Source organism: Canis lupus, chromosome 20 (assembly GCF_011100685.1).
Source record: "Canis lupus familiaris isolate Mischka breed German Shepherd chromosome 20, alternate assembly UU_Cfam_GSD_1.0, whole genome shotgun sequence".
NCBI classification, from domain to species: Eukaryota; Metazoa; Chordata; class Mammalia; order Carnivora; family Canidae; genus Canis; species Canis lupus.
This window is the reverse complement of record NC_049241.1, coordinates 36,499,379-36,525,926: the sequence shown is the minus strand read 5'-3', so window position 1 is coordinate 36,525,926 and position 26,548 is coordinate 36,499,379. Positions and strand designations below refer to the sequence as shown.

The 26,548-nt window shown below is 49.2% G+C and overlaps 1 protein-coding gene across 21 annotated transcripts in view; it reads left to right on the top strand.

Moving 5' to 3' along the window:
• CACNA1D (calcium voltage-gated channel subunit alpha1 D) overlaps window positions 1-26,548 on the top strand; it is a 297,961-nt gene that overhangs the window by 253,901 nt on the left and 17,512 nt on the right. For 11 of the 21 annotated variants that reach the window (XM_038566156.1, XM_038566148.1, XM_038566151.1 and 8 more), the window contains 10 exons: window positions 3,845-3,889; window positions 4,290-4,418; window positions 6,948-7,013; window positions 8,633-8,724; window positions 9,666-9,825; window positions 10,390-10,517; window positions 10,655-10,751; window positions 13,065-13,167; window positions 14,534-14,635; window positions 19,601-19,731. In XM_038566156.1, the coding sequence (XP_038422084.1) occupies window positions 3,845-3,889; window positions 4,290-4,418; window positions 6,948-7,013; window positions 8,633-8,724; window positions 9,666-9,825; window positions 10,390-10,517; window positions 10,655-10,751; window positions 13,065-13,167; window positions 14,534-14,635; window positions 19,601-19,731 (1,053 nt within the window). The remainder of the gene's footprint in view (window positions 1-3,844; window positions 3,890-4,289; window positions 4,419-6,947; window positions 7,014-8,632; window positions 8,725-9,665; window positions 9,826-10,389; window positions 10,518-10,654; window positions 10,752-13,064; window positions 13,168-14,533; window positions 14,636-19,600; window positions 19,732-26,548) is intronic. The other 10 variants (XM_038566165.1, XM_038566164.1, XM_038566158.1 and 7 more) reach the window with 2 other exon arrangements.

The window sequence follows — 26,548 nt, the reverse complement described above, 5'->3', positions numbered from 1 at the left end:
CTGTTCTCCTGCTTGATGCCCTGCCCAACCCTCCCCTGCTGCCCCCACCCTACAAACCCTCCCACCCACCCCCTCTGATCATGGTTTGATGACTCTCACAGATTTGTGTTTATCACATCTGGTCATAACATCATCAAGCTGCTAAAATGTCAGATGATGATTGGCAGGCTCGCCTTTGCTCACCCTCGGATGCCTATTGGTGTCTCAAATGGTAAAATGACCCAGCACCCCACTCTCTCTAACCTGGGCAGTGGCTGTTGCCAGCACTGAGTCCTTTCCCACTATCATTATTGCTGGGAAGGCAAAATACTTATGCAGAAGCCATGACTGCCTTGTTCTTAACTGAAGAGCATGTGAAAAGTTAGTAAGGAGCTCACTCTCAGGGACCCAAGAATTTTCCCTGACCTGTCAGGTACCCAGTGTGGACCAAGTGACCAACAACTGTGCTCAGCTTCTAGTTGCTCAGCCCTCCATTCCAGATGCCAGACCTTTTCCAGGGACCAGGTCACTGATTTTCTGGACACAGGCTCAGCATTCCCGTATACAGAAGACTTACCTCCCAGAAGTGTTACGTGCCAGGTTAGAAGTAGCCAAAGGGAGGCTCCCCTCAGCCCCTGCCCCCCCGCCCCCGCCCCCCCCAAAAAAAGGTTCTTCAGGACACCTTGAGTTAACTGGTTCTGGGATGCTGGTTTGCTTCCTATCTGAAGTGGAAAATGACATTATTTCAGCCTTTCCAAGAAGAGATGGGAATTAATACAGCAGGTGCAGACTGGTCTCTTTGATTGTACTTGGGAAGCTCAGGGCTTGTCTGGCTCCTGTAGTTACTGAGGGCTGGCCCCAGGCTTGCATCTCGAGGCCTGCCTGGGAGCCCTGTGTGAAGGGGCTAGAGGGGACATCAGGAGAGCCCCAGGGATCTAGGGAGCCTTCTGGACCCTGGCATACAGTTTGGCTTCCTGGGGCTGAGGGACATCTCCTCATGGGGTACCCAGCTGAAGACAGTGGGCCCCTAGCCCAAGCACTGGAATCTCCTCTACTGAGGACTGACCATAGAGCCCTGTTGGCTGTCTTTGGAAAAGTACCCAGGAAGTGAACCCTCTCCCAGTCTCCACCTTGGAGGGCATCCTATAGTTGATCCCAGGATCATGTAGGACATCAGCTCACCCACATTCCAACCTCACCCTCCAAAGCCTTCTGTGTTTCCAGGCCCCCTCCATGTGCTGTGGGCAAGATGGGGATGTGGTTAGCCTGTTTGTATTGTCCAGGTTCTGAGCTCTCATCAACTCCAAAAGAACCCACTGCTCAGCTGTAACAGCCTAAGTGGGCTTTTCTAGGGGCCCTCCCTCTGTGTGGCAAATCCAGACCTAAAAGGAATTTGCTGGTGTGAGTGATCACCTGAAGATGTGCCCAGCGTTTCCCTGGCTTAGGACTTGCAGTTCCCCATTTGAGCAGCACCTTAGAATCACCTAGGAACTTTTTAAAACTCCTAAAGCTCTGGCACCACCCAGCCCTATTAGATAAGAATCCTTAGGGTGTGACCTGGGCATCAGATTCTGCAAAAGATCCCCAGGAAGTTGGAATGGGCAGCCCAGAGGTGATAGCTAGCCTGCCCTTTGCATCTGGCAGGCAATTTTAGTTTGAGCAAAGCCATCTTCAGGGTCCTTCTGATCTGTAAGATATTTTGGCAACTTGCACCATCCCCCAGTGCTGCCAGCAGCATCCTCCCCTGTAGAAGTGCTCCCTGCCCAGCATGGCACTGAGGGAAGAAGGTGTCACAGGCTGCACTGGGGGTGCACGTAGCTTGGTTTGCTGTTTGTTCTTTCCTTCCTTTCTGCATGTTGTGCCAACATGTCCTTCCACAAAAGCTGCCTTGTTCTCCTCTTTGTTTTTGTTTTTTTTTTAAAGAATATTCAGGGTTTCAAGTTCATAGTTCAAAATTTGTCATACTTCAAGGGTATCAGTTGGAAAAGAGTTGTGTACTTGAAATGTCAGTTTGGCTGCTGACTTTCCCACATCGTGAGGGAGGGGCTGCTGAGAAGTCCATCAGACTTGAAATGGGATGGGGAGGACAAGCAGAAGGGGGCTGGGGCCAGATTGTAGCCAGAGAATATCTTCCCTGACCAACAACCCTCTTATGCTTGCAGGTCTAACACACAAGTTATGGACATTTCAAAAGTACAACCATACAGCGCTCTGTCCTACACACACACCCCAGTCCCCTTGAGCATAGGCAAGTGGAGTCAAGTGGAGGCATGCATGCACACACCCCCACATGCTCACACACCCTCACACTCCAGCTGCATGGGGGATACCCAAAAGCCTCATGTACACAGCCTTAGGGAGATTGGAAAACAAAACTTTGGAAAAGTAATTCCTCCGTTTGTTAGAGTCATGAGTTAAAACCATCATCCATCCCTTTAAGGAGATGCTCTTTGTCTTGAGGCGAGAGAAAAGAAGAGGAAGATAAAGACAGTGACAGGGCTTGGACCATGCCATTAGAAGGTTTGCCTTCTCAGTATCCTGGGTGAATCAGGGACCCCTTTGTAACCCTATCAGAACCTGTTAGTCCTGGGTTTGTCATCACATTGCTGAATTTCACTTGTGATAGGATGTGCCCCATTTCTTATTTTCCATGAATTTTATGTTAGGTCTCAGAGGCAGCTGTTAATGAGAGTTCAGAATGGAGCCCTTTACTTTCCCTATATCCCCAGGGAGGAGAACCCCTCAGATTAGTGTGCACATCTATGTGTGTGCATACCTCCCTTAACTGTGCAGAAACGCCAGTAGTAGGCTCCCTAGAAACCCTGGGAAACACTCAGCAGTCCTAGGCCCCCAACCAGAGAAGGCTCATTCCTTTGTTGGTTACCAGGTAGACCAGCTGCTTCAGTGGAGGGGACCCTCCTAAAGGGAACAGAGAGGCTGTCATTCCTTGTCTCTTGTTCAGCCCTTACTATTTAATTTAAAGATGCCTCCTGTTTGTTAGAGCTTGCTTACAACTTCTTTGCATTCTTTTAAATGCTGAACATCTAATAAGTGCCAGATTCTGTGCTAGGCACTGAGTGAAGCAAGGACCCTGCCTGAAGGGGAGGCTGGTGCCCACAGGGTGATAAACACTGGTTCAGCTCCCTGGGGCCCAAGCTGTAGGTGCCCAGCCAGACCTCAGATGAGGTGGAAGTGCAGAAACTCAGGGCAAGCCAGTCCTAAGCTGCTGCTTCCCAGGAGCCCCATAGGGCTGAGCACTGTCTTCTCTGACAACTGTCTGAGTTGTAGGCTGGCATTGAAGGCTAGTGGGGAAACTGGTCCCTCTCCCACTCACGCTGACTTGGTTTACCCATCTCCATGCCCAGGCCTGTGGCTCAGGAGTATGTGGGGTGCGGGCAGGTGCCACTCTGTTTGGCCTCTTTGGTAGACGACTCCTGTTCCCCAGGGTTAGGAATGGCCTGCTGCAGAGCAATTAGTTACCCGGACCCACAGTCCTGCCACACCAAAGAGAACTAGCCTGCCCGTGAGAAGCAGAGGCCCACCCTGCATGTCTTTGGGGACAACTGAGGTCTTGCAACATTCTCGTTTACTGAATGCCTGCCAGCTGCAGAGCATCATGCTCTGGGATGTGAATTAGGTAATAGTGCATCTGACCCCATGTCAAAGGCTTCCCACCCTCCAGTCCAGGTCTAGGCAGAGCCCCTGGCATTGTCTCAGGGAGGGAGCAACCGTGTTGTCCTAAGACACCAACCACAAGTTTGTGTAAAAAAAAAAAAAAAAAAAAAAAGTGGGGAGGGGCCCATCCTTCTGAACCACTGCTTCCCTTCCATTCATTAACACATTTTCAATCTTTGATTTCTTAAAGCCAACTGAAAGTGAAAATGTCCCTGTCCCAACCGCCACACCCGGGGTAAGATCAGTGACGAGTCCCCCGGGGCTGGGTCTTTCCTTGACCATGCTGAGTCTCCCACTAGTGTTTCTGTATTCTCCATGATTGTCCTTCCAAAACGGTGTCTGCAGTGGTTTGCATTCATCATCAGTGTCCAGTCTTCCTGACCAGCCCGGCGTTTTCCTCTTAACACACTCGACCACTTGGACATGCATGTGCTGTGTGGACGCAGTTCCCCAAGCCCTGTGTTGTTAGCATGGAACTCTTCCTTTCATATCATGCTTTTCAAGGTGAAAAGGCCCTAGAAACACATCTTCAATTCTTACCTCCGTCACCTTTGTTTGCATCTGTTGCTGTTTTTCTGAAAGTGTTGCATGTTCTACTTTGCATTGGGTTTGACCTCTCCATGATAACCCTTCAGAACTCTGAAGAGAGCAATAGAATCTCCATCACCTTTTTCCGTCTTTTCCGAGTGATGCGGTTGGTGAAACTTCTCAGCAGGGGGGAAGGCATCCGGACGTTGCTGTGGACTTTTATAAAGTCCTTTCAGGTAAGAGCCAGGCCGGGGGGCTTCTCTGTTGCTCTTGAAGATCACATGTGAGCCAGTGAGTGTCCTCTGTTGTGGAGGATCCGGACTCCCTTCTGCATGGCCACTGTGACCCAGTAGGTCAATAGAGGATGTGGAACACCAGAGACACCTGACCCAGCCGTACTTGGTGAATCAAACAGGATTATTTGCTTAAAGGAGACAAGGCAGTAAGGACCCACAGCTGTATCAGCTTCTAAGACTGATAGAGATAGTGAGCCTCCAAGCCCCTCTGGGGAGGATGCAGTCCTCCCCGGAATGGCCAGTGATGGATGGTGACATCCAAGAGAGGACAGGTCCCAGCAGATCCCCTGTAAACCAAACAGCCTCTTGCCAGGACAGCTCCTCCTCCTAAGGCTGCCACGGCCCTAACTGTTGGCCAGTCTGCGTACAAACCAGAGACCCTTCCTACCTGAGCCAGCACTCCATCACCAATCTCTGCGTTACCCAGTGCCGGGAAGGATCACAGTATTGAGGACATTTGGGCATAAGCCAGGCCTCACTTGTCATCTGTGACTCTGCAGGCTGCTGCAGAGATTCCTATTCCCGAATCAGTACTGACCTGACTTCTCCTGTACCTTCTAGTAGTCCACCCCAGATAGTCTAGTCTTCCAGACTGAATTAACCAGAGATCGGGTACAGATTCTCATTTAAAACATTCACCTATGTAGGAGATTTGTAGCTATGTATAAACATTAGAAAGTGAATCATGAATCTTTCTCTATTTTTAATTTGATATAAACACATTGGCGAATGAATCTAATCAGAGACATATAAAGAAAGAGTTCAAGCCAAGCCCACCACCTCTGAGGTAACTGGTGTTAACATCCCGAGGAACGTTTTTCTGCAGCGGGTAGGATTTTAACACATAAAGGAAAGGGATGGCACTGGGGAAGGGCATAGATCCAAAAACTCAAAGAAAGGATATCACAGCTCCTGGCAGGGGACCTGAGGTAGGGGGAAGAACTGGGAATGCAGCCCTGGGGGAGGGCAAGTGGGACCTCATGTGAGCCTTGGTCTCAGTAAAGGATCAAATCCCAGACACTTGTTATAATATAGAGAACCAAAGTTTGTGAATGAACTGCTACAAAAATAGAATATACTTGTGCACTAATGTCATTTTTTAAAATATTTTATTTGACAGAGAGCACAAGCAGGGGGAGAGGCAGAAATAGAGGGAGAGGAGAAGAGACTCCCCACTGAGCTGGGAGCCTGACATGGGGCTTGACCCCAGGATTCTGGGATTATGACCTGAGCCAAAAGCCAGTGCTTAACCTACTGAGCCATCCAGGCACCTCTTCATACTTACTTTTAAATTAAACTAAACCTTTTCTTTTTAAAAGTTTGGTCAGTGTAAAGAAATTCATTGCATAGAGTGGTAGTTCACAAAAACTGAGAAACAGTGCCAATAGAATTCTTAAAGATTCAGTAATCTAGGAAGAAAATGCATTATAGGTATGTTTATGGTGAGGAAAGCCTGGGACTCCCTCTGTTGGGCTCTGATCCCACGGTCAGCTGTCAGGATGGTGCTGTTGCACCAGGCTGGGCAAGCAGTCACAGATCCCGAGTTGGAACACAGCAGAAAGGTTTGTAGCCACTGACTTTCTGATGACCTTTTGTGGATAAAAGAGAAAGTAGATGCTTTAATCATATGTGCTTGGCATGAAGTTCAGCAATCCGGCCACTACCTAGAGGTATGCAAGGCGTGTGGACATCTTTGGTCATACAAAATGTCCTAGGAAAGTAGTTGAGGAACAAGGATGAGAGGACCAGGGGTCTGACCCCACACATACACCTGTATTTAATGTTCTTAAGGAGAGCCCAGGTTTGGTGACCAGCTGGGGCTAGCTCCTTTTCTTTTCCCTGACCCAACCCTCAACTCTCATTTTTTCAGAAAGTGTGCATTTTAAGAAAGATGTCTTGCTTTCTACAGCAGCAGCCAGAAAGTGATTCTTTCCCTTGGCCTCAGTAATTTCACTCCTAAGACTTCACCTTAAGCAGACATGGGTGGTTTTTCACAAAGATGTTCCTTTGCAATGTGATCTACAATAGCCCCTCACTCCTACCCCAGACATCCCCACAAAAGAAAGTGGAAGCAATCTAAATATCCAGTGTTCTGGAATGGGAATGGTTTGATCAATTATGATAATTTCACAAAGTAGTCCAGTGATGCATGTAAACATTATTGTGAGGGTAATATGTCTGCCTTGACACTATTTAGGGTCAGGGGCCACTGTTAATGATGGTGGAAAGCACATCCTGCCCATAGCTTTGTAACACAAGGTGCATGTGTGGATCTTATACTCAGGACTGAAGTTATTGTCATGGGCTTGGGTTTAAAAAGTCCTCCTTCACTATCGACATCCTTTCAGTATAGCCCAAACAAGAGAAGCTTGTGGACCTATGTGGGGTCTTCATTCTGCACCTGAGCAGTCACAGTGGGGGGGAAGGGGGAGAGGCTGGGCACTGAGCCAAGTGCTTCCTCTCTTCCAGGCTCTGCCCTATGTCGCCCTCCTCATAGCCATGCTGTTCTTCATCTACGCGGTTATCGGCATGCAGGTAAGCACCAGCCACTTTCTCCCTGTGTCCCCTTTGCTGGGTAGCACCAGATCTGTGGCAAGATGTGCCTTGACCAGCTGGAATGGAAAGACAGTGTCCTGATTTTCCAGGAAGGCACCCGTGCCAGGGACAGCCAGGCTCAGAAGAGCCAGGAGAGGTTGGGACATGCCATGGAGGGCTGGGTTTATTGGTGCTCCTCACCCCTAATCTGAGTCTTGGAAAACTCAACTGACTAAGAAAACCCACAGTTGGTTTCAGCAACAGGAAATGCCACATTTACAGAATAGCCGTAATTGTTCTAGTTGCTGTATCAATGCCACTAAGAAGATATTTAATGCTACAGAAATCTGTTGACAGTCTGGAAAGTTGTTTTATCATAACCAGATGAGATCCTTGCTTGAAATCACCTGCTCCCAGATGCTACGGCAAGGGCTGAACTGGGACCATTACAGGGATTGGTAGCTGCCCTTTAACAAAGAACCACGAAGCCAGGTTGTCCGTGACCATGGCTGAAGGGTTTCTTTCCCACTTCTTCAGGGGTGTGAAAAGGGATTTGGCTTCATTCACTGCTGAGCCCTCACAGGGGAGGCACAGCTTCCAGGAGGAGAGGGAGACAGAGAGCAGCCTGCTGGACCCTCCTGGGGGGGTCTCTCTGCTACATGCTCTGCTGTTTGGGATGCTGTCCTTCAGATAAGGGGGCTTGTGAGTGTCAAAGAGTAGGGTGATGGGGTGATTCCAGAGGCAGAGAGGTGGCTGCGCTTACTTATCTGAAGGCATAGAAACATTTGCATTTCACTGGGGATGTATTTGGGAGTTAGGAACAAGGAGTTGACGTACTTGACCCCCTGTAGTTCAGGATGGGCTGCTGTGTGCCCCCAAATGATCTTGTATGCCTGATGTTCTACAAAACAAGAGCTGTCTCAGGGAACTGCAAGCTGCCCTGCACACCCCATCACCGGTTCGCTCAGGAGGCTTTGCCAGGCTCTTCTAAAATGGTCTACTCTTCTGCAAGTCCCACAGCTAAATTCCCCTTGCCCTTAGAGGAAAGGCCACTCTCCTTTCTGTGGCTCACTGGCCCCCACGCTTTTCTGCAGCCTGATGTGTTGTCTGTGCACAATCATGTTCTCTTTTTATTTCCTGGAGCTCCTGGGCCATGTCAGCTCTGCTCCTTTGCAGGCAGTGCTTCCTCTGCCCGAACACTTCACCCTCCTTGTCACCTGACTAGCTTCCATTTTGCCTTCAGTTCTGAGCCTTAAGTGTCACTCCTCCAGAGGACCTTTCCTGCCCCCAGCCCCTGACTGCAGATACTTTATGTGCCTCCCTGTCCAGCTGGATCATGCCAGCTCTCACCAGGAGGGGCTGTCTGGCTGATTGCCTAGTAGGAATTCCCTGAGGTGAGGGATGCTTGACCTCAGCACCGTGCTCCCAGTGGCGCATGTTAAGTGAATGAAGTGCCAAGCACTACGAGAAAGCCCTACTGGGTGATTGATCGAGCTTTTGTTAGTTCTAAATTCACATGTGGAATATGTTTCATGGATAGTTTTTTTGGGGGGGAGAGGGCATTTTTATTTTTTATTTTTTGACAAAATCTTTATTTCCCTAATAATTTCTCCACCTAGATGTTTGGAAAGGTTGCTATGAGAGATAACAACCAGATCAACAGGAACAACAATTTCCAGACCTTTCCTCAGGCGGTGCTGCTACTCTTCAGGTGACTGAGTACCACGAGGGCATCTCTCTCTGGCTCTGGGTTCCAGAGTGACACAGGACATGTGCTCTGTTACAGCAGTGTAGCCTCTCCTGGTTGATCACGATGGCTTATTATATTTGTTTTGTATTCTTGAACAGAGACATTATTTTAGTCACAGAGGAGTTTCGCTGGACTGTGAAACTACTGTGGTCATTCAGGCTGTGGCCAGCTTCAGGGTTAGCCCTTTGGAAGCTAGTAGGTCTGCCAAGGCCACCAGGAAAATGGTAGGATACACGCTTATGCATGGGAGCATGCACTTTCCATACTCCACAACCAGGAGTATGGAAATTTAGCAAGAACAGAAAGGCCTTTGCACAGCCAACTGAGAATATCCAAGATGCACAGTTTCAGATTTTAAAGGATTGTTTTTAACCCCAGTTAATGAACTTTGTAAACAAGGTATCTTGACGTGAGATAACTTTCTAGAAATTATACAGGTAATTTCTAATGATTCTCGTGATTGAATAGCAAGTTATTTGCTGTTTGGTAGTTTTCAGTTCTTTGCTTTCAACAGAGTTGAATGGGGATCTAATCAGACTGTCAGGTGTTAGGTCATTAAAAACAATAATTATTTTAAGATTGTAGCATGAGCATTTGAAGAAGACATAAAAACATCCATTTTTACAGAAAGAATTAATGTGCTTGTATCAAATGATTATCTTAAATCAAAAGGAGCTGTATCAGAGCGCCTCTACTTACTCCGAGAAGTTGCATTTGAAAATAAGTAGGAATTTCAATTTAGGAGTTTTCACTAATTTAACCTGGCTTTTCCCCAAATCACTTATGTTTTGCTGTAATTAAAAGTTTTGTTTAAAAAAAAATTCTTCAAAATATCGTGAAGGTCTAACCTTCAAATCTCTCCTTCCTCTACTAAAGCCCTTTCTCTTCTTAATCCGAACAAGGTGTGCCACGGGTGAAGCCTGGCAGGAGATCATGCTGGCCTGTCTCCCGGGGAAGCTCTGTGACCCCGAGTCAGACTATAACCCTGGGGAGGAGTACACATGTGGGAGCAACTTTGCCATTGTTTATTTCATCAGTTTTTACATGCTCTGCGCATTTCTGGTAGGTGATCACGATAGCTCCCTTTCTCAACCGACAGATGCTGTGTGGCATTGGGGACTCAGACCTTGGATGCTGCCCCCATCGAATTGCTGTGGGGTGTTGTATGTTGATGAGCACTCTCAACTTCATTTGGCCATCGGAGGTCTTGCTTCAACAGTGTTGTGTGTTACTGGCACCTTCTTTGTGAGCAGAGCTTTGAGGCTCACTAACAGGCTTGGGACAGTCACCACCCCAGCTTCTTAAGGCTGCTGGTGTCTTTATAGCAGTTTCCAAAGCCACTGCACATAGCTGTGACTTAACAGTGTGAGGTATTTGGTGGCAACAAAACTATAAAACTGTAGTGTGCCCTCCTGCCTTTCCCTGGGACTATACGAAGGCCATTTTGGAAAGCTGGAAGCGTATCTTTTTCTTAAATGTTCTCCAGAAAGAAAGTTTTTACAGCCTTTCTCAGAGAAATGGGTTCCAAATATTTCTTGACCCTTATAATCAGGAGGCCCTTACCAGAGTCTAACCCCATCCTTTCCACTATAGATGAAGCAGCTTTGCTCTGATTTGCTTTTTCAGATCATCAACCTGTTTGTGGCTGTCATCATGGACAACTTTGATTATCTGACTCGGGACTGGTCCATTCTAGGGCCTCACCATTTAGACGAATTCAAAAGAATATGGTCAGAATATGACCCTGAGGCAAAGTAAGTTGAAAAGGCTTCCATGTGACTTGTGTGGGCCATTTCTGGAGTGTTGACTGTGATTTTTGTGGAAGTGGGATGGACTGAAAGTATAGGCCAGCCAGCACTTCCCTGTACCTCGTGCTATACTTTGTTTCCAGAGGAAGGATCAAGCACCTTGATGTGGTCACTCTGCTCCGACGCATCCAGCCTCCCCTGGGGTTTGGGAAATTATGCCCACACAGAGTAGCCTGTAAGGTAAGCATCCTGTTTGTATGTCTTATGGCCTCCCTGCAGGGACTCCCTGCTTCATTCAACAAACACTCATTGACATTCTGCTGAGCCTTCCATCAGGTGCGCTGGGGATGCCGAGATGAATAATACGCGGTTCCTGTCCTGAGGAGCTATCAGATTTGTAACTCTTAGGACACCCTATCAGCCAAGAATAAGAATAGGAAGGGAATTATGTAATTTGTCACTGGGCAGGTGGCCATTTGCATCAGGTCCAGAAAGACAGAAGCAAGAGGGCACTCTAGAAAGGGAACACAGAGAACTCACATGCAGAGGTAGGGGAATGGCTATCATGGTGCCAAATGGGGAGTCACTGGTGTGGCTGGAACATAAAAGAAAGTGGCAGAGGACTCTAGATGCAAGCTGAGTGCAGCTCCAAGGAGCTGCCTTTGCCATGCTGAATCCTACAAAAGAAGCATGAGAAGAGTTTCACGGAGGGAAGTTCCACCTTTGCAATGGGGGAGTAAAACGGAGACCACCCAGAGTGCTATTGGAGTCTTAGTGTAAAGTAATGGGAGCCAGAGTGAGGGCGGTGGAAGTAGGGACAAAGGAGGGCACAGCTAAAAGGTCTGCTTTGGAAGTAGAATGGAGAAGATGTAGGGCCCTGGCTATGTCCTAGCTTGAGTAACAGTGGACATGGTTGCACACCCCTCTGCTGCCAGAGTGCCTATCTCTGTGAGCCAGGCATCAGCAGTGGCCTCTCAGGGTTGGGTTCAGATCTCCCATCCCACCCCTATAGCCCACTTCTGTAGTTTTCACACCAGACTATGCTGTCTGTGAGCTCTAGCTGAGATTTGTTCTCCTTCCATGGAGCTCCCAGGGAACCACCTTGAGTCAGCAAAGCAACAAAAGAGAATTCCCCTTTCTGAAAGAGACATGCAAGATTTGCTTACTACAACTAGAAATCCTAGAAATCCAGCTGGTCCCCACAGCAACCCCTAGAAATCCAGCCAGTCCCCACAGCAGCTGGTCACCTCTCCCCAGAGGCCCGAGGTGACTCTTGGTTCAGGGGTTTTACCAATCCAGTGGTGCTGGACCAGCTCTAGACAGAACCCAAGGTAACCAGAGTAGAGTCTGAAATGTATTTCAGGCTTTCAAAGAAATCTTCGGAGATGAACTCATTGTTCTCTGCCCTAAAAGTCCAGAAAACCCCAAGGACCTAGGTCTTTGCCCATGTCTTTACATCTCTGTAGCTTGGACTCTGGATGAAGGTACAGAAGAATAGCCACAGAAATTGCCTTTTTCCAGAAATTTTCCAGTACCAACCTCTTTTCTGCTTTCCAAGAACAAGATTGGTTCCAGCTCATGGCTGTCGTTTTGTGTTTACGTTTCCAAACCCTTTTATATAAAAGATCTAAGTATTCTTGAGGCACAGCGTGGTCTCTTTTGCTGATTCAGGAACTTGCCAGGAAAAGCAAATGGACACGCAGGCTATCTTGGCTGCCTGTCTGGAGACAGGCGTGATTGGTAATAGGACTAGAAACATAGGTGGGATGAGTCATGCGAACACAAGATTCCAGTCCCTTAATAGGGAAGAGAAAAGGTGTTTTAAAAAATCTCTTAGGACACCTTGCCAGCCCAAAATAAGACATATATGGAACCATTGACCATTACAAGTACCACTTACTTAGCTCTGAGCACGTGCCAGGCATCCCCTGAAAGAGTCCATGATCTCCCTTAATCCCAGCTAGGTGTGCCATCTGCATTTGCAAGGGAGGTGTCACTCCCTCAAGCCCCCTCCTAGCCCCCCATGGTGCTGTTCGAGGGACCAGAAGAGAGAAGTGGGAAGTGGGGGGTCCTGCTCTGAAATACCAGACCAACCACGTGGGCTTGTGGGAAACAGTACACTATGGTCCCGCCAGTGTCCCTAAGGGACACTCCCTGTGTTGGGAATAGTGAGGATCTAGGCCCTGTGCCTGCCTTGTCATACTTGGTTTATTGTCTCATCCTCATGATGGCTTTAAGGATATGCCCTGAATGGAGGCCTGACCCCAGAAGAGGAGGGAGAGAAGAGTGCTTGAATAGTCAAGTCTTAAATAGTCGGAGTTAAAAACAAGCAAAGCACACCATCCGCGTGCCAGCATGTGTGTTTCACGACTAAAGCTTTGATCTGTGTCAGCTCCAAGTCCCTCCAGATGCTAGGTGCTCCCCAAGGAGTGGTTGAATTGAACTAAGTGTTGACTAGTAGGAGGTGAGGAATAAACAGAGAATAAACACCTAAAAGGGGCATGGCCATTATCCATCATTTGCCTTCCGTTGAGAAACTTCTTTCTGTTACAGAGACTAGTTGCCATGAACATGCCTCTCAACAGTGATGGGACAGTCATGTTTAATGCAACCCTGTTTGCTTTGGTTCGAACGGCTCTTAAAATCAAGACAGAAGGTGAGCATCCCCAAGACAGGACAGGTGGTACAAGACGGGAGGGATGCCATTATCCCACCTTGTGTTCTCCCTTCTGGGCCCTTTCTTGTTGAAGGGGAAGTCCTGGGGAAGGAGAGGGTGGCGGTGAGTGCTGGGCCAGCTGGCTGTTCCTGCCTTCCTCATCCCTTCTTGCCTGCCCTTATGCTTCACTTTGTCCCAGAAAGTCTTGCAGTGACTCCTGCTATGGCTCACTACATAGCAGGAGAAATAGAGGGATTAGGGCAGAGATGGGACCACCACAAACACATTCACTCCAGCTGTCCCTTTCTACTGTGCGAGCTTTAGAGAGGGATTTCTTGGTGCTGAGCCGTAGCTTCTCTCTCTATTGAGAAGGAACAGGTATGCCTCCATCAGGAGAAGTCCTGAGGACGAGATGAAAGGATGTCTGCAGGAGCCTCTGTGCCATGTGAGCACATAGCTGGCGCTTGAGGACTGTTAGCAGCAGTGTCTCCCCAGCTGAGGTCAAGCCAGAGTGGTCTTCACGGCCATACTCAGCTCTGGTCCATAGAGTCCTGGCACCTGGCCACTGGGGTCGGCTCAGTGATGACTTGAGAGGTGGAACAGGATGCACGTTGCAGCAAGCTGAGGAGTGACAGGAGGTGGTAAGTAAATACTGTGAAGGAGCCAACTCTTGCCACACTTCATGGATGAGAGGGAAGGGGAGGCCAGCAGGGCACCACTGCCATCTGCAGACAGCTGTCTACTAGCAGCCCCACAGTGCTAGGTGAGGTGCTAGGTGTACCTTTCCACAAAGCCAGTCTCTCCAGGCTCCCAGGGTCCCCTGGCAGGGTGCCCCTCACCACAACACAAACCTGGCCCCGGCCAGCATCCCCAGGAGATGCAGAAGGCAGGATGGTCTTAGGTACTGACAGGTTAGCTGAGGAGACAGGCATCAGCCGATGTAATAAAAGACCAGGATTTTGTGGTGCTGATGAAGACATGCAGTAGGAATTGAGAGTCTCATTTGGGAGAAATTTAATCTGATCTTCATAGGTGGAGGCAGGGTTTAGAACAGGCAGCAAATAGAAGACATTCTGATTGGGGGCAGTGGGTGGGAGTGGGTCTTGGCTGTGGTCAGCCTGCATAGGCCTGAATTCCAGAATAAAACATGGCTGTTCCCACCATGGAGTGACTGCCTGGTGGAAGGCTTACCCACTATTTACCTATGACCCCCACTGGAGAGTTAGGTGGGAAAGGGGGGAGCCCCATCCTGTCTGAGGGCTCTGCTCCAGGCCATGCTGGGAGGGAAGTGGCCCTTGTGGGAACAGATAGGAGGGCTGGGTAGTAGAAGCAAGTCTTGTTTTCTCTTCCTGCTTTTTGAATTCAGGGAACCTGGAACAAGCTAATGAGGAACTCCGAGCTGTGATAAAGAAAATCTGGAAGAAAACCAGCATGAAACTGCTTGACCAAGTTGTCCCTCCAGCTGGTGGTCAGTGCAATCTATTTCCTAAATGGTTCTTTGCCAGCGCATTGGTTTTAATGCAAGGATCTCCAGCAAGCCAAGAGGGGGTTTGCGGAATGCTTTACGTATCCGCTAGAGCATTTGAGCCCATAGCTAGAGAAGGCTCCTCAGCCTTTTGGTGTAATTATTTGGGGTAACAGGAGGACCATTCCAGACAGGCCTCAGGGGGAAGGAGACCTGAGACCCACATGGCTGGGACAGGGGTTTTCTTGTCAGTAGAAGAATTACTGTTGGAGAAAAAGCTTACTGTCTCAAAACAAAGAGCTTGTATTTCTTCAACCAAAATGGAATATTTAAAATTAGTTTCCATTTATCCTTCAGCATATTGTTGAAAAGGTCTCAGAAAAAAATGGATAGCTTTCAGAAGATGGTATTTTTGAAATGTTCATCTCAAGACTTGAGTTTACCATTGTAATTACCGAAAGTGTCCCTTTAACTGGAGTTTAGAGTCAGAACTAACAGGCATGCTTATTCCTTTTGTTATTTGTCATAAAATAACAGACTAAACTTTTTCAGATGTATATATATATATGATGCACATATATATAATATATATGCCGTTTTTTTCCATTTTTGTTTAAGTGCACCGGACTTAGACGTTGAGGTGGTGGTTTTGTGACTATTTTATTTTCACGTTTTAAAGGTGCAGGATCCGTTCACTCAGTGCCCCCACCCCAGTATTTTAGCCGCCCCTAGCCCTGGGCACATTGTGAGCATTCGGTGTGTTTTGTAACCAACCAAACTTTTCTAGCGTCCCCGCTCCTGCAACTTTCGAGATTGGTCGGGCTCAGGGCTGGAAGCCGACTCCAGGACCCTGGGCCAGGACGGTGGCCGAGGCCTTTCCCTCTGAGAAGGTGATAGTCTCTGGCTCTTGGGAGACAGAGAGCGCGAGAGCAGCATGGCAGCCAGCTCTGCTCCTCAGCATGAAGCCAGAGCAGTGTGAGCTTTTGTCGCTGGAGGGGGCCACCCCTAGCTGGCACAGGCCACCTGTTCAAAGCAAGGGGAGACGGCCCCAAAGAAATGATTAAGGGAAAGCACACAAGCACGCACACACATAGGCACAAAACCCCGAAAAGCGAAGAACGGGAAGCTCCGAGCTCCCACCTGGAGTACCCTGGCCCTCCACGGGAGAACTGATACTGCACATTTAAAACGACTCTTTGGTTTCATTCTTTTCCTTGCAGCTGCGCACCCAGTGCTCGCATGGCTTAGAGAAATTGCTTTTTAAAATTGTTGTAACAATGTGCTTGAGCTTTTTCTGCAGCCTCCATTCCTTTCAAGTCTCAGTCTTTCAGAATATTCTGAAGCAATTCTGTTTTAGGGTGGTGGCATGGAATCAGGGTTATCTCTCGGCAGCCGTATTCCCCTACACTGTTTCTCAAATCTAGATGCATGCTTCAGAATAGCGGCTGCACGCGTCCCGGTAAACCGTACCCCCCTCCCTCTCCCCACCAGGCCCTGCACCAGCACCCCTCTACTGACTGGCTGCCTTCTTCATAAAGCAGTCTCACCCCCAACATCTTGGGAAGCATAGTCACATTACTCTGAAACTTGCTTTCTTTTAATTAGACCAGGAAAAAAAGGTCCAGTTTGGCTCACCATGTAAGCACCTTCACTTGGAAAAACAGATCAACTTTTAGCTCTGCTAGCCTTCTAATAAAGGCCAAATATTCTTCTGCTTTCTTGGCCCGATAGCTGGGCCTGGCCTTTTCTCTGTATTTCTTAGAAAAGATTAGGGTTTAGGATGACAGGTGTTCATCTATTCCAAAATGGCAGCAGGAAGCACAGTGAAACCCAAGGAGAAGGCAGCAGGCCTTAGTAGGTGGCATGCTGCAGAAGCTCTGTGTCACCAAGTATGTCCCCCGGATCAGGCTCCTCCAGGCTGAACCCCAAGTGCTACTGCGCTGGAGAGGTTCACAGCAAGGCAGGGACTCTCAGGCATCTGCAAACACACTCTGAATGAGGTGCATGCAGGGCAGGGTTTTACTGCCTGCATTTGCCAGTTCTCTGTTTCTTCTTTTCCCTTCCAGTAGACCAGTGGTTCCCAGCTTTGCCCACATCATGGCACACTTGGAAAGTGGGGATATTTGGTCAGCCTTCTGGGCTAGCAGATGGATAGCTCCCTGGGCCAAGGGGCTCAGTATCCCGAAGGCCATACCCTGGCCAGAGAAGCAGACCCAGCCAGGCCAGCTGCTCCTAGTGCCTAGGACCAGGCTCAAGCAGCCCCTCACAGGCCAGATGACAGCAGAGCAGAGGCCTCACGAGGCCTGATAGCTCAGGATGGTGTGAGGTCACCATCCACCGGGACATCACAAGCAGAGGCCTATGGTCTTGGGCACAGCCTGCCTGTCCTCTCCATCACCTGTGCTCAGTGGTCCCCTTGCCCATCTTCAAATCTTGCTCATGTTCTCTGCTCCACTCTTCAGTCTCTGCCATGTCGTGGCTCTTCCCTCTTTTTGTAGGAATCCCCTATCCTTCCAGAGGCTGTTCTTTCTTTGGGCCTCCACTCCTTGACCTAGATCTTTGGCTCTTTTGCCCTGAAGAGTGCAAAAAGCTGACCCCATCTCTTTCTCTCCGAGCCTGAGCCAAAACAGCCTCACTGCATCCATTCCTACTGTCCCTTCCTTTTTTAGCCTTCTCTAGCTTTGCTTTTTCCTGCTCTTGAGAGCTTGTTCTCAGCCCAGCCTCAATTAGCTTAGCATGTCAGTGGAGAAGACCAAGTGGTGGCCTGCCTCTGCTCTGAGTGGCCACTCAGGCAGAACTACAGTCAGCCCTCTGCACTGAGCACCTGGCTGCCCCCAGTTCTGGGCCAGGGAGAGCCAAGACCCTCCTGCAGGAGCCCCCTGGGCTGCCCCCGGCCAGCACCACCTGAGCTGAAGGGAGAAAAGCATTAGGCCTCCATTTACAGGAAGCATCCCAGTGTGGAGTGAGTTGGGCCTTCTCTAGACCCAGTGGATTTTTTTCTGGGAGCCCACAGGGAAGATTTGATATCCTGGACTGCAGGAGCAGCTATGGCACTAGAGTCCCCCTTGGGTCCCCAGGGTTGTCAGCTATGAGCCCACCTCCTACATGCAGTCCAGTAGAGAGACTTATGCTCTGGGGAAGGCAGCTCTAAAGAAGTAGGTGGTCTGTGCAACCAGAGCTGGGCGGCCCTAGTGGGCCATGTGGAGAAGGAGGAGAGCCCACACTCAAGAAGCCTGTTGCCCTGGCCTCACATCCCAGCTCGACTTGCCAGGGCAGGTCATTCAGCCCCATGCCACCTGCCGAGGGGAACAAGCAGCTCCACTATCTCAGAGCTGTGGTGAAGAGGCCATGACACCCACGTGGAGTTCCTCTGGGAACATGGATGCCCAAGAATAGAGGTAGCTAGAACAGGTATTCTAGATGCACCGTGGGCACAATCAGGGGCAGTTTGAGAGCAAAGTAGGGGTAAAGTGTCAAGACCTAAATGGTCTGTCTACCTCTCACCTCCTTGCTCATAGACAGTACATCATTAGGCCATTTGGACCAGCCTGAGACAGATGCAGGATGTGGTTTCACATGCTACCCAGAGCCTTTGTCACTTTGGTGGCCCCTACACCACTCCAGGACTTCTTGACTGGGGTTTGGGAGGAATGCAGCTGCCCCAAGGCATCTTCTTACTCAGTAACACTGAGTGGCTCCTGACAGGGAAGGTTGGAGAGGTGTGTACAGCAGCCCAGCAGTCTCCATACAGGGACACTAAATGAACCCCATCCAGGATGCACTAGTGAAAACAGAGGGTCCTGGTGGCCCCCAACCCATCATGTTCCACCATCCATTTCAGTGGATGCCACTGTCGGCAGGCTGCTAGCTCCCTGTCTTCCAGCCCAGGCACTTAGGACCACCCTAGCATGGAGCCGAGTGCTTTCCAGGCCTCATCTCAGGTTGCGTCCATAGCTCCTCTAAGAGGGGTAGCCCCATTTACAGATGAGAACACGAGCCCCTTGCCCCAGATCAGCCTGTAACTCTTGAAGGGTGGCCTGGGTACAAGCTCATCTGTCCTAAAGCCTGAGGGCCAGCAGCCCTTCCTCCCTTCAGTCTCTACAAGTCCTGGGGCCCTAAGCTGCTTGCCCAGGGGCCGCTGCAGATCTGGGGACGAGCACCCCAGGGAGAGCAGGGCTGGTGGAGACCCCCGGGCACATCTGCGCCGCCGTCGTGGTTTACCATGAGACAGCCAGAGCCTCTATTCTGCCTCATGCATCACCTGTAAAATGCTCAGCGGAGTTCCAGTTCCCCAGCGGTGCATGCTGGAGTTGTTCCGAACAAAGCAGAAATAAGCTCAACCGTGAGGTTAGTTGATGCTGTGGCTGGCAGTGCCGGAAATAAGCCGTTCTGGATTACAGGTAGAGAAACGGCACATGGAGGCCAGTGGAACAGAATCTCAGGGGCACATGAAAATCTGGGTTTGCAGCCACTTTCCTGAACCTTCCTCCTCTTCCGAGCTTGTCTGTCACTTTCCGAGGTCTCTGTTTTTACCTCAAAGCATCGGGATTTGGATGGTTAATTGCCCTTGGTGTTCGTGGTAATTATACATGCAAATCCCCATGCGCAGGGGTGAAAATAGGACCCAGGAAGTCTTTTTTTTGTTTTGTTTTGTAATTTTTATTTTAAGTAAATAACCAAGACAGCACTCCATAGTGTTACTAATACGCTGCTCTAATAAACTCATGACCAACATACTGTTTTCCGCAATTTTGAGTATCAGTTCATGTGACTGACTCTTAATTTTGAGCCTTAATTGCTTTGCAAAACCTCGCTTTTTAGATTTAGTCTCCTGTGTCCTAAACCCAGAGCTCAGCGCCCTGGGCACTGCCCCCCCATCCCACCCCCAGCCCCGGCCCCCAGTGAGAGTTTAGGCTCCTGGTGCAAATGTGCTGATTCGGGAGAGCTGTGTCTGGTCTCTCCGTTTAGATGATGAGGTAACCGTGGGGAAGTTCTATGCCACTTTCCTGATACAGGACTACTTTAGGAAATTCAAGAAACGGAAAGAACAAGGACTGGTGGGAAAATACCCTGCGAAGAACACCACCATTGCCCTACAGGTGAATTGTCCTTTTGTTTTCTTCTTCTTCTTCTTTTTTTTTTTTTTTCCACTAACCATTTTACAAGCTTATTTGAAATACCAGAGAGCTGGCTATTCATGGTTGAGCAGTGCTACAAGGATTTTGTTTAAACTGAGATACCGCACATACCCCCAAAATGCGGACTAGCCATTTCTGGGCTACGAGGTAAGTGCCTCCCTCCTCTTGCTTTGTCTGTTGTGCCCACACCTGCTGTGGCCTGTGCGGCAGGGCCCCTGGCACGGCGGCGGAGGCACAGCCCCAGCGGGCCCGGGAGGCCAGTGCTGGCCTTGTGCCCGGTCTCCTCCTGGCTTCTCCAAAGGCAGCGTCCTTAGGCAGACACCCACCTCCCTGGGCTTGGGCCCCGGCCTCCCAGGAAACCGCTTTCCATCCGAACGCAAGTGCTTTGTTTTGTTTCTGTTTGTTTCTTACCCCACTGCTTGTTGGTTTTCGGTCCATTTCAGTAACATCCATCACCTCCTGGTGTGTGTGTGCGTGTGCACGTGTGTCACAGTATGTCTGTCTCTGTGTGTGTTTCCTGACGACCGTGAGGCTTGCTGTGCAAACGCGGCTCTGTGCCCGGGGCCAGCCTCTGGTCCCTCCCCCTGTGCCAGCCCTGGGTGGCTCACCTGCCCCAGGCTTCTGGAGCGTGGATGTGGCTTGCAGGAACCTCTGGTTCCAGCCAGAGTCCACGCGTTCAAGGATGTAGAATCCTAGGTAAGGCCAGAGCTCTGGCGTGGAAGCAGATGTGTGGAGGAAGGGGGTCACGGGGAAGCCTGCAGGACGAGGGACCAGGAAGGCAAGTTTGTGAGCCAGCACTGGCGACAGAGAAAGAGGGAATGAGATGTTAAGAACTGGTAAAAGGGAAGCATAGGGGTGGGAGAGCTGTCAGAAACACCTGTCTGAACCAATCAGAGCCCCATCATCTCTGCTACCCAAGTGCCTGAAGTCCATCATGAATAAGATTTTTTTTCCCTGTTAATTTGTTTATTCTAAAATGACTTTTATGTCCCTGTTACCATCACATGTCTTCCATTGGGCCGTGTAGGTATTAGAGGGTTCAGTGTGGAATAGTCCTTCACTTTTTTCTAGGGAGAAATGCCCAGCATTGTTTTGTGTTCCAATAAATGGTGCAGCGAAGGGAAGGCTTGTCTGTGACCTTGTTGTGAGAGAGGATATGACTGCGAATGGCCATGAGTGAGGGTGTGTGGGTGCATAAGCAGATGGTGGGTTAGTCGATGCCTGGTGTGACAGTGACCCGAGGATTCATGAGGACACCGTTGCTCTGCACAGACAGCTGCAGAGCCAGGGGGAGCATGGATACTCAGTCCAGCTGAAGACAATTTCTTATCTTTGTTCCTCTGATCACCTGTCCTAAAGGTGGTTCAGTGAACCACAGGCTCAATCCAATAGCCCATTGCTGTCTCAGGTTGTAGAGTTTGTGAGTAAACCCCCCCTTGCCCCAAGCCCCCCCAGTCTGCAAAAGTGACAGTTCTCCTCATGATCACAGTTCACAAGTAGCCTTAGAAAGACAAAGCAAACCAAAAAGACATGTTTACAAATCCGAGCAGGTCTATGGTCTATAGGCCCTTGAGGGCAGTGTGGCCAAGGTGGGTGCAAGGAGGAGGTGTGATGAACACGCTTCCGAGGCACTTCCTTGAAGTGGCCATGGGACGGGAGGGCTAGACTGGCTGGATTTCAGAGTGTCATGGTCCTCTCCCCCAGTAGGGAACTGCCTGCTGTTCTCGAATTCTAGGTGGTGGCGTCAGTAGAACTTGATGACTTTTCTCAAGGGGGAAACATACTCTTTCATGGATGGTGATGTCATAATTTCCAGTAACCAAGTTAGCCCTGTGTTATGAGACCCTTCTGTTTTCTGGGGAAGGCATGCATGATGACCACATGGGTAGAGTTATCCCTTCCCTGAATCTCCAAGACTTCCCAATCAGATGGCTTCAGTTCCTGCTCTAGTGGCTGGATATAGTGTTTTCATGTTTCAAAACCTGAAAAACAACACATGGCTAAGTAATTAATTATCACATTTCATAGATGGGCTTCCCTGAGTCTTTTAAGTTGCAGGTTCAAATGGTGCTAAAGCTACATTTATAAGTCATGGAGTAAAAGACTATTACGTTGCATTACAATAATGTTTTTCTTCTAAACATTTTTTCATTTTGTTGTTTGTAGAAAGAGTTTCATTTCTTTGGTGAAATTCGAACATTTCCTGTTAGATAATGATACTAGCACATCTTCACCTGGGTTCTGTTGGGACTTGAGGCTATGACTATAGTTTATATTGAGTACACAGCCTAGAAGATGAAGTTGTGTCATAATCTTGACGGATAAATTCTGAAAGTGCAGTGGATCCCGAAGGAAACATTAAAAATAGAAAATTTTGGTCTCCTTGAAGGATAATTCTAATTACACTTTTGGCTACCTCTGTTCTAGAAGTGGCTTTGCATGTGATTTGTCACTGTACATTTAATAAGCATGAGGAAGCTCTTCCTTTCTGTGTGATGAAATATTACGTGACATAGCGAGGGACATAGGGTCAAATGTCAGTGGCACACACGGTGTCACCAGGAACAAGTACACAAACCCTCAAGGAAGCCCCCAAATGTGGGTATGGCCTGCTGAGAAGTGGGATGAGTTGCTTCTCCCTACGCCAGGGGTGCCACATGGCTGATGGACGGATTGCCCATGGGAGGTGGAGTGTGAGCGCAGAAGTAAGTTGTAGGCATGTGCGTGCTTGTGCTACATAGAGTGCAGTCTGTCTGAGCAGGATCAGAACTGGTCCACGTTCTCTGCTCCCCATGGAATGGTTCTCAAGGGCACACAGATGCGCTGTGGTTTCTGGCCCTGGGGGCTTCATCTGGTCTCCTTCTGTTCAGACCCACTGTGGTGTTCCCTTCTATATGAAGGGGAAGGGCTTGAGCTCCTGGATCCGTGTGTCGGGAGGAGCTCGGCACCCGGTGTCCTCTGGCCTCTGTGGTCTGAATGAGTGTGCAGTTTTCACCTGTCCATCCATCTTCATTAAATCCAGCCTTCTCTCCGACCCTCTGTAGAGGGTCGGAGAGAAGCTGGCCATCAGGCTACCTTTTTGTTTTCCTCACCACCCACCCCCTCATGTGCCATAATCCACTTCAGTTTGACTCCACATTTGCTCTCCCTCCATTATCGCTGCATCGAGTGACCTGCAAGTTTCTGCCAAGAGCAAGTAAATAAAGGAACACAGCTCTGCAGCCTTGAAAACGCTCAGTCCCCTTCCCATCAAATAGCAATGCCCCATCAGACTTTCCAGATGAGGACTTCTATGCAAGATGGAGACATGAATTAGTCCAGTGTCTCATGGATAAAGAAAAAAAAAGATCCCAAAGTGGGAAAAGTTTTGTTCATTTCTTTTTCTTTCAACATTCAAGGATTTCCTTTATGCAAAAGACACCTCTGGTGAAATCCAAGGAGACTCTATCCCCAACTCATCCCAGATGGGAGCCCACCTGTCTTTAATGACAGGAAGCCTTTAGAGGGATAGTCCTTTTCTCACCTGTATAGAGGTTGGGTTTAAGGAGGTCGCCATTATTTCTAGCTTGTAGAGCTAGGTGGTTAGGTTTTATGTTAAAGCCTGCACCCCAGCCGACCGATGGTGATGCAGGTGGTCGAGTGGAAGGGTGGGTGGTGTACAGGAATCCAGTGACTCTTCGTCCCTGGTGTGCCCTGATGCAGCCACCCTGGGGAGGCTCCGTATAGAAGCAGAAGAAAACACCCCACAGACGTTTACTCTCTGGAGCATCAGACACTTGTTACTTAGTTACCTTAAAAAGTGGCAAGGTGTTTTTCATTTTTAAAAGCATGAGTCCATTTAAAGCCATAAAAAGAGGCTGCTTTTTTTCTTTTTTAATCTAAGAAGAGAACAGATGCTAACAGATGAGATTTCACTGGCTGATTCATTTGTTTCAGATGCTTGAACGGATGCTTTAGAATTTTCCACCTGAGCTACAGCACCAAGCTCGTTAGTCGGAAGGCGTTTGTGGCTAAGGCCTTGAAAGGGAAAAGTCTCAAGTGGGCTTATTTCTACTGAACCAGCATTTCGGGAGAAATGCAGGAAAGAGCAAACCCAAGGCCCCAGGGAGACCCCTTCCAAGCAAAGCACTCCTCCAGAAGGCGGAAGCGGGGCCGTGGCTCATCTGCAGAGCCATGGCCTCCTGGCGCGGACGCTGCTCACGGTGGCTCTTTTTCATGGAAGGGACCGTGCAAAAGGCTTAACAGTTTTCCCTTCCAAGCAGAGACTCAGAGAAAGGGAGAGAGAGAGAGAGAGAGAGAGAGAGAGCGAGAGAGAGCAAAGGTGGGGGGCAGCCGCCCCACAGAGAAATGAAATGAACACAACTTCCTGATGCTGGCCAGTAGAAAATAACATAATAAAAAGATGAAGCAGACCTGCCTAAGGTGGGCAGCTGACTTCGTTCCAAAGTCCTGCATCCCTAGTTTGCCCGAACTCCCAAAGACTGGCAGGCCCCTTGGCTCTGAGCTGAGAGTTCCTTTTATATGCCAGTCCGCCACGAATACTGACCCTCCGGCCCCCACTCTCTGCAGCGACCCAGTTGAGAATGCAGCGGGAAGTGGGCAGGCCAGGAAGCTCAGACACGCCATTTAAACTAACACATACGCCCGCATGCCAAAACCAGTCCAGGTAACACCTCAGGTTCCATCTAACGTGTCCACGGGAGATCCCACCACACCCAAACCTCATCCAACATTGTCCGTCTTTAATTCGTGCTCAAGCCAGTCTGGGGATGCCTCTTTGGAAGCAGTGTGGTCTAGTTTCAAGGACACTGGGAGTCAGGGAACCTGGGTTCTAGTCCCAGCTCCAGCGTTCACTTGCTGCGTGACCTTGGGCAAGACACTTAACCTCTCTGTGCCTCAGTTTCCCCCATCTGTAAAATGGGGGTAATAATGTCGACCTACCTCACAGGGCTGTTGTGAGGAATAGCTAAGTGATTGTAAAGCACTTTGAACGTATAATTGCTTATTATTAAGACTACAACAATAATAATATCATATGCCTGTTTACTACCAGAACTTTAAGAAATTCTTGTTTTTTCTTTGATCTCTGTTCTGTTCTGTACTGTAGTTACCCACCGAGAAAGAGAATTCTACCCTTTTTAAAGATACGTGGGAAATGTGTAAAGATGTATACAGAGGTACCTCTACAGGTTGTGTTTTCACATCTTACAAATGGTAGACTTTTACCGGAGAAGTTGCTTCATGAGGGAGTCTGAAATTCTCAGCCGATTCCAAGCAGTGGTTGAGGAGCCTGCACATCCGGTGCTGAGCCCAAGATACCCAGAGGAGCCAACCAGAGTTTTAGGACCAATATTCAAAAGTGACCGGAGTGTGAAAACTTGAAGTTTCTTAAGTGTTGCCAGAAAAGAAGGCTTTTAAGCCCCTTTTGCCTGCCTTCGTCAGTGCAGCCTGGAGGCTTTGTGCGTGTGTGCGCAAATGTGCGCACGTGTACGAGGGTGTGTGTGGAAAGCACTGGAGACAGCCAGGAGCATGTGGGGAAGCCCTGGCCCTGGCTGTACTCATTCAAGAGCAGACCTAAGTAGGAAAGTGGTATCAGCCGTTGGGAAGAGCAGTGTTCGTGGAAGTCCTACAGGCCCATCCTGGGCACAGCTGGCGGGGTCCCTCCCAGCCCTGAGGTCTCTTCCAGCGATGTCTTTTGTACTGTGACCTTTGCCCTTTGTCCTCAGTGGCTTGTGTTATCAGGGGTCTGGCTGGCCTGCACTTCAGTAGATTCCCTGACTTCACTTAACGGGAAACAGGCCTGGCCCCTGGTTCTGTTCCCAGTGTGTAAGCTGCTGTAAGTCTAGGAGCCCGTGGTGGGTTTTCTGGATTCTCACAGAGTCCATGGGGCTCAGAGCAGGTCTGACATCATGCAGCACCAAGGACAGTGATACGGGATGGGTTTGAAAGCTGGCCAATACACTCTAGTGTGGCTGCACCACTTGTGAAGATGTTGAAGCCTGCCTGTACATGCTGCTTAACAGCTGTGGCCCCCTTGCCAACATCCAGCCCCTCTCCAGATCCCTCTGTGATCCAGCAACTTAAAAGGCTAAATGCCTGGGATAGCAGGTGCCTCTGGGATCTTGCTCTGGTTGGAAGGCCTACTCTGTCCTGATCGATTAAGAATTGGGTATATCATTCCTGGAAAGGAGGCTGGTCAGCCCTGTGGGTACAGGTGCAGAGCTAATTCACGATCAGGTTTCCAACCCACCCCAATGTTGAGTTTATTAAACAATGAAGGGCAGCGTGTGCTTGCCCCAGTCTCAGAGGGCCAGGGTGACCAGCTGACTTCTAGATGGAGTCTCCACAGGGTAAAGTCTTGGCAGAACAGCCCCAAGCAATAGGGCATGGCAGGTGTTTCCATATGCCTTTCTGCAGTTCTTCCAAATAAGGAAAAACTGGAAACCGGTGAACTTTCTAGGTGGGTGTAGGGAATGGTTTCAATGAAATGAGAGACTCTGGCCCCACAGCGGCCTGCCTGTGTTTCTGAGTGACGGTGCTGGCCATGGCTGCTAGCCAAGGGCAGTTCATGGAAACAGCCAGAAGTCATGAGATCTGCCTCTGACTTCCAACTCAAAAGGGAAACAGGGCTTCCCTGAAACTTGGCGTACAGTCAGACAGCAGACACGTCTGTCCTTTCTCCTAAAGCCTTGCCAAGAGAGTATAGCTTAGAGCCTAGAAAAGTTATAAGAGACAACTCAAGTTTATTACCTGAGAATCTCCACAGACTCAGCAATCT